This window comes from Gossypium arboreum, chromosome 6 (genome assembly GCF_025698485.1).
Source record: "Gossypium arboreum isolate Shixiya-1 chromosome 6, ASM2569848v2, whole genome shotgun sequence".
NCBI lineage: Eukaryota > Viridiplantae > Streptophyta > Magnoliopsida > Malvales > Malvaceae > Gossypium > Gossypium arboreum.
In genome coordinates this window covers 136,759,556-136,767,141 of record NC_069075.1, presented here as the reverse complement: position 1 = coordinate 136,767,141, position 7,586 = coordinate 136,759,556, and the positions used below count along the sequence as shown (strand labels likewise).

The 7,586-nt window shown below is 32.9% G+C and overlaps 1 protein-coding gene across 1 annotated transcript; it reads left to right on the top strand.

Annotated features, from left to right (window-relative positions):
- The first annotated feature begins 2,812 nt into the window (after window positions 1–2,812).
- On the top strand, window positions 2,813–7,199 carry LOC108486716 (uncharacterized). The gene is made up of 2 exons (XM_017790911.2): window positions 2,813–3,178; window positions 5,852–7,199. Exon 2 carries the CDS (start codon window positions 5,865–5,867, stop codon window positions 6,801–6,803), a length of 939 nt encoding a protein of 312 aa, XP_017646400.1. The 5' UTR covers window positions 2,813–3,178; window positions 5,852–5,864; the 3' UTR covers window positions 6,804–7,199.
- Window positions 7,200–7,586: the final 387 nt, after the last annotated feature.

The window sequence follows — 7,586 nt, the reverse complement described above, 5'->3', positions numbered from 1 at the left end:
ACTTATAACCAACCATACAAATTTCATGTCTACACACAGTATGCATCTTGATATATCATCACCCAACCATAGAATTCATCATCTAGGATAGAAGTTACAGACCTAAACAACAATACCAAAACGTAAACATCTATTTAAGACTTGAGTATTGGAAATCACCTGGAAGTTGACGCTAAAACCTTCTACTCAGCTTCTTCCTTTGCTACCCGAGCCTCCAACAACTTACAAAACATAACAACTAATTCAGAATCTTCAACGAATATATTTCATTATCATAAAAACTATAATTTGTTTGTATGTAGAGGCCATTAAAATGATTATCCACAACTTAATCCCGTACAAAACAGAACTGATAGACAACTAAAATCCTCAATTTTCTTTCATTTACTTAAAGCGATAACACAATAAGGTTAAGAAGCTTAGCAGCTTAATAAATAATTAGTTACTTATACACAAACTTTAGCTACCTTCATCCATGCAAATCGCTTCTTAATCTTTCTCTTTTTCGATCTAGACTAGTGAAGAAGATGAAGAAAGAACTGAAAAATGAAGAAAACTACACGGAAAATAACATCTCACACATTTCTTCACCTATCCCAAACTCAACCACTAAGTATACATGTCCAAAACCATCATGTCTCCCACTAAAATGCTCCTAGTTAAAACTCAATGAAACAAAGATTGAGATCCAACCTTTTCACAACTATTCCGCCACTTTCTCTTATTTCCATAAGAACTTGTTTAGTTTGTAAGCATTTCAAATTAATCCCCAAATTCACCTTTCCAACTTTGACGTTTCAGGGTGTGACAGAATTACACTTTTATTGTACTTCAAACTATTCAAAATTATTGGTAAATAATATCTTATTATTTTAAATTATTTATTACTTGAAATTAAAAAAAATATTTTTGATACTATTTTAAAACTAATAAAAACTGAATTAGAAAAAGTAAAATAAAATATTTAATTACAATTAATACTCATATTAAATTATATTTTCATTGTAATTTAAACTATTTGTACTCACATCCTAAACGTGTGATAACCTAGTAATTATAAACGTTGTTACATGATTATGAACTTTTATGAGTTTTTAACATGTTCTTCTTATTTGATTTATTTAGTATTATATTATTCTAAACATATTCTTTGGATTATTAATTTAGATTTATCTATTATTTATCTTTTTAAAACTAAAGTAATTCCTATCTCTTTTATTTATCAAAATTATAAAAAATAAAAAAGGATATGAAAATCAAATTTATAAAATAAAAATGAAAATGAAAGTATTTAAATATTAAATAAAACTTTATCAACTAATACTCTCTTAATTATCAAATTCTTCTTTTATCTCTCATATAAAAATAATTTTTTATTAATTTTTACCATTTAAAATTCCCCTTCCACCTACCCTACAACGAGTGTATGATACCAATCTTAGCATCAACACAACAATTAATTGAATCTCGCCCGACCTATTAAAAGAACTTTCACACCAACTATTATTTCGGTTAATTTTTATTTTTTGTCACTAAATTTTTAAAACTTATAGAGATACCACTAGTGTTATTGTATTATTATACAGATACCAATCCACTGTTTAGTGCCGTTACTAGAAATAGCATCTGGCGTAACACGTTAAATGTGCCACGTGTTAAAAAAATTATTTTCTTTCTTTTTTTTAATATTAAATAATTTTTTTTCTTTATTTTCTTTTTCCTTTAATTTTTTCCTTCTGTTCTTCCTTTCACCTATTTTGATTTTTAGGACGGAATAAATCTAGCATTTCAATACTCAGGAAGGGAAAAAGAAATTGATTATAAAGTTTCGCAGGTATGTCTCTTTCACCTCAACTTTTTCTTTCGTTTTCAACAATTTTCAACAAATTTTCTTCATATTCTTCATCTTTTTCCTTCTGATTTTTTTGGGGGATTTTTCGTTTATCTTTTTTACTTTTGGTATTGTTATCTTCAAATTTAAGGAATAGGACAGTTATTTTTGTGTGATTTTTTTTTTTTAAATTTTGAAAGCCAAATTAGGGTCTGGTTTTGTAATTTTTGGTATATATACACAAACTTTTATAAGGCAATGATCTTGGGTAGTTTTTGAAGGCAAATGTTTACTTTTTGTCCTTTTAGTAAGCGTTTTTCTTCCTCGTAGTGGGTGCTACAATTCGGGTATCTTCATGGGCAGGTTAGTAAAAAAGATAAGTTCTTTGGGTTTTGTCGAAAACAAATAAGCTTGAATTTTTTGTTGTAGATGCTAATAGTGAGATGTATTTATAAAGTTTTGATCTTTTATGGTCTCTCTATAAGGTTAAATTGAACTCTATTTTTTTTTTTGGCTTGCCTAACTACAAAAATCCTCAAAATCTAAATGTGAGTTAAATTGGAGAAAATGATTCCAAATTCGGGTTGTTTTGACTTTTGTAAGCGAATCAAAAGCATTACAAGCCTACTCATCAACATTGAAAGTAGCCTAAAAGATTGGTTGTTTCTGCTAGGATTTGCTAGGAAGGAAAATCGGGTGAAAAGAAGAAGAAGAAAAGGAAAAAAGAAGAAAAAAGGAAAAAGAAAACAAAGAAATAAATAAATTAAATAATTTAATATTAAAAAGAAAAAAAAAGAAAATATTTTAAAAGTGTGCCACATTTAATGTGTCACGTTAGAGGCTGTTACCTAAGTAGCGACGGTAAAAAATGAAGTGACATCTTTGTAATAATGCGATAACATTATTGGTATCTTTATAAATTTTAAAAGCTTAGTGGCAAAAAATAAAAATTAACCAAAGTTCAATGGGGTTTGGTGAAGTTTACCCTTTTTAAAAGCCTTACTCTCAAATCTCAATCAATAAATTCTCGAATCCAGTCTGAGAAGCCAGGGAAGCCGATCAGAGATTTTTAAATTAAAAGAAAAAAGGGACAGAGAGAGGGGTAAAGACGTAAATTTATTATTCCGCTCTCCTCTCCACACCGCCAGTAGCAGCGGCGGAAACGGAAAAGCAATCCACCACTTTCCGACGCAAACGTTTATCTCACCCCTACGTGAACATCGGCTTCTTTCCCTTCTCCCAAATTTTAACATCTTCTATTCTTTCACGCCTACCAGAAGCCTCTTTCTTTCTTTTCTTCCCTTCTTTTGTATTCAAAGGGTTTCAGATCGACGGTCACATTCACAGGTACGCTAGATCTTGAATTCCGGTTCGATCTCTACCGTTTATCTCTCCGACATTCATTTCATTTGATTATCAATTTGGATTTTAATTTGAAATATGTTATATTTTGATATTCGATGTTTCGATCTACGTTATCCTGTTTTAGGTTAATCGGATATTTATGTGTCCATATACCTGTATTTTAGGAAAACTGATGAGTTAAGATAAATTAGATTCTGATTGCGCCTTATGTTTCAAATTTTAAATTGGTTTTCAACAATGGTTGCTTTCCCCCTCTCTTCTTTTTTTCACTTTAACTTTTTCTCTGGTTAGAAGTTAGACTATATATATTGTATTTATGGTATCATGTTAGTGTTTATATGTTGCTTCATCGGGACTTTTCTTTTCTAAGTTTTGAATAATTCTGCAAGTTTCTTTGTTTGCTTATGATTCAAATTAGTGATTGGGATTTTAACTAAACACCAATATTCTATTCCATTAGTTTTGGCTGCGAGAAAGCATTTGTTAATTTTAGTGGTTATTGAAGCATAATTAGAAAGGTGAGCTATTGCTTCAATAATTTAAGAGTTGCACACTTTAGCTTTTCAAGGATTAATGTGAAACGACTTGGTATTGTAGTTCAACTTCAGAGAATAGTTTTAAATTGGGGGCTTTTATTTTCTGATGCTAAATACTAAATAGTTCATTATTATTATTATTTGTTTGTTATAATGTATACTCAAACAGTAAAAAAGCAAAACCATTTTTGATTACATATTGTTAATATTTCAATTTTGCTTTCGGCTCTGGTTACTAATGGGAAATGATTCAACAAGTTCTTGCTGTTATGGTGCAACTTCGAAGTATAGATTTACGCTGGGAAGTGGTAACATCCATTTTCTGGTGAATAGTTTATTCATTTTTTTGTTATAATGACTCAACAGTAAAAAGTAAAGCCAATTTTGTTCTATATTCTCAATATTTTTGCAATGTTTAGCATGTCACCCCCAACCCTTTTTTTTTCCTGCTCTTAATCTTTGCTATCTAGTCCATATGATGGTGGAACTGCTGCTTATTGTAAAGTTCATTTCCATCTTTTCCTTGGTCTCCAACTATATAGATTTTAGTGAATGACCAGTCCTTTTGTATTGGAATGATTTGTGATTTTTCAAAAGCATTTTTCTTGTTACATAAGCTGTGGATTATTGGTAGTATTAGAATAATTAAGATCTCAAGAACACTGTTGATCTTCCGTTACAAGTTGAGATACTTTATTAAAAACATGGTGGATAATATCTTTGTGCTTTACCTCTTTTTAATGGTTTGCTATTAAAGCTTTTTTAACAATAAATTATTTTGGAGACAGGTTCTATAGAGTTTAGAGTTTGATTCAAAGTCACTTATTTTCTACTCCTTTGGCTGGTAACACTTTAAAATAAAGGAATTGGCAAATTTTGCAGTCTGAATTTATTGGTTAGTAATGCTTTAGTTGTTAACCCTGTTGAGCAGGCTTTCTACTATTCTTTAAGGTGCATAGAATCATTTTTTGTTTAATTTCTTAAAGTTATACAAGCTTCATATTAAGCTGAACTAGGCATTACATTGAAGCCTATATTTGTCCTTGAAACTTGTAACTTAGAAGGAAAAGTTTTTTTATATAGTTTGATTTTGGTTTCTAGATTATTTATAAAAGGTGCAATGCAGATTAAATATGTACTTATATCCACCAATTTTTTTGGTGATCTTAATTGAATATCACCAAGAGGTCAAGGCTTCAAACGGTTGGACCTTTCTTGATCTGGTGGATGCTATCCAATACATGCTATGAGGTTAGGTTAGAATAGCCTGATGTGTAGGGCTAGGTAAAAGTGCTAACTGAATAATTAATAAAGAAAAGGAAATGGTGATGGTGATGGTGATGGATTTAAACCTTTGTCCCACTTTCATATTTTGTTTGGCACTTCATTACTCCTTTCATGTCAACTAGGGTTTTTTTTTTTTTTTGAGACATGCACAGAATGTTCTTTGTTGTAATATATAAACTCCTGATCTGGCTCTTTTGTATGCTTGCCTACATTTTGTGATTATTCAATCTGTCACGTAGAACATATAGAGAAGTTAATTGATTCACACAAATAAATCAGCCCTTCTATTAAATTGTTTTGAGTGTCTTTTTGAAATTGTCAGTGGTAGTATTATCAACAATCATATCTCATCTTTTGAGGAAATAACATGAATGCTTGGACAGTAGTTCAGCTTCATTGTTTAGTTACTCAATAGGTCCATTAATATTGCTTGAGATATATATATATATATCAATTTGTTGGCATTGGGTTCTGTTCTTTCGTAGGTTATTTTTTCCCAAGAATACGCACCCATTCTAACAATTAACCCTCTCTCCCTGGTGACATAGCGACTTTGTTGTCCTAGGCTTTATTCCTACTTTGCCACCAAAACAAAGAGCATTGTTATTGTTATTCTACTCATTTTGAGGTCTATAACAAGCATTAAAAGCATGGACTACACTTTAGTTTAGCCTGCTTGAAAATTTTAATAGACTCACTCATCAGAAGATATGAAATATGTGATCACATTGTTCTGAATTTTATATAAAGTGATAGGCATATATTAATCATCTTGTATTTGTTACACAATAATTAATGATATTGATCTTTTCCTATCTCTCCTCTGCTTTAGGTTAGAATTGCAAATGGCCAAAGTTAGCAAAGTGCGAAAGTCTGACTCTTGCCATAAAAGTGTGAATCCTCACCTATTGCCATCTTGTCCTAAGAAGACTGGCAAAGGCTACCAAAAGAAGAAGTGTTCCAAAGATTCGGAGAAGAAAGATTGGGAAGCTGCAAAATGTTCAGTTTGTCTGGAGTTCCCGCACAATGCTGTCCTCCTCCTTTGTTCCTCTTATGATAAGGGTTGCCGCCCTTACATGTGTGCTACTAGCCGGCGCTTTTCCAATTGTCTTGAGCAATACAAGAAGGCATACACTAAGGCGACTTCAGCTGACAATGGGTCGGTGGATAATGCAAATGTGGGACAACCCTCTGAAAAGATGGAAGTACCAGAGCTTCTATGCCCGCTTTGTCGTGGTCAAGTGAAAGGTTGGACAGTGGTAGAACCTGTACGGAAATATCTCAATCGGAAAAAAAGGGCCTGCATGCAAGACAAGTGCTCTTTTGTTGGAACTTACAAGGAGCTTAAGAAACATGTTAGGGCAAAGCACCCATTAGCACGACCTCGAGCAGTGGACCCTGTACTTGAAGAAAAATGGAAAAAGCTTGAAAATGAGAGAGAGCGAGATGATGTGATCAGCACAATTATGTCATCAACGCCAGGGGCACTAGTCTTGGGTGATTACGTGATTGAGCCAGGCTATCGTGGTCGTATCTACAGAGATGAATCTGATTCAGATGACTCTTTTGGCAATCCTTTTGATGATGATTTTATTCGGCTAGACTCTTCTGTTCACATGCATGGTAGATTCATGGACTATGACCTATATGAAGAGGATGACTTTGGGATGCGCCGTGCTTTCCGTGCTGTTCCCCCAGTAGCTCGAACTTGGCCTGCTCGCTTGTTGGGTTCAGTGGGACTAAGGCGTATCCCCAGGGTCCGAGGACGTAATGGTGGCCGATAACTTCCATCCACTTTTTTCTTATCTGCAATTCAGAATACCTAAATCTATTTGAAGCTTGCCATCACAAGGTGAAATTTATACCTCAACGTGATGCAACGTTAGGTAGCAGGTAAATGAACAAACTGTAGGGAAGTCGTTCATTGGTAATTAGATGTTTAGTTGTCGAGGTGAGCCGAAGGTATTTTTGCAGTCAGTTCCCTCGTGCATTGCAGTCATTTTACAGCAGTAGCAGCATAAATCTAAAAAACTTTGTTTTCCTGATCTATACGCTTTTGTTTTAGAAACTGGCAACATTTTGCTGATGATGTTGCATTTGAAGGCGCCCTTTATTCTCCAGAATATTTTTTCTGCGATGTACAGCGTTAAGAAAATAGATTCAGAGGAGAATTAAATAAATTCTTTAATGGTTTCTCTTTTCATGATTGAGCTTACTGGAGAATTAAATAATCCTTTCAATGGATGATTTGAGGTTTGCTTATTTGTTTGTGTCCTAATCCTTTTTCTCTCCTCAATCCGAGTAAGAATCACAAATAGTATGACAAAAAGATTTACGACGTTAATTTAATTGGCTCGAGTCATTTTTGGTGCCTCCCTATTTGCCGAGTCCTATTTGTATTGCAGCTATGTCGTCCCATAACGATGTGATTTCCCAATTGACCCGAATTTCATCGCCTGCAAATTCTTTCACCAGCAGTTTGTCTTTAATCCAGAATACTACAGATGAAGTATCCCTTCGGTAAAAGCAATCAGCAGCTTGCCTTTGATTCCAATGACATGCCCAAA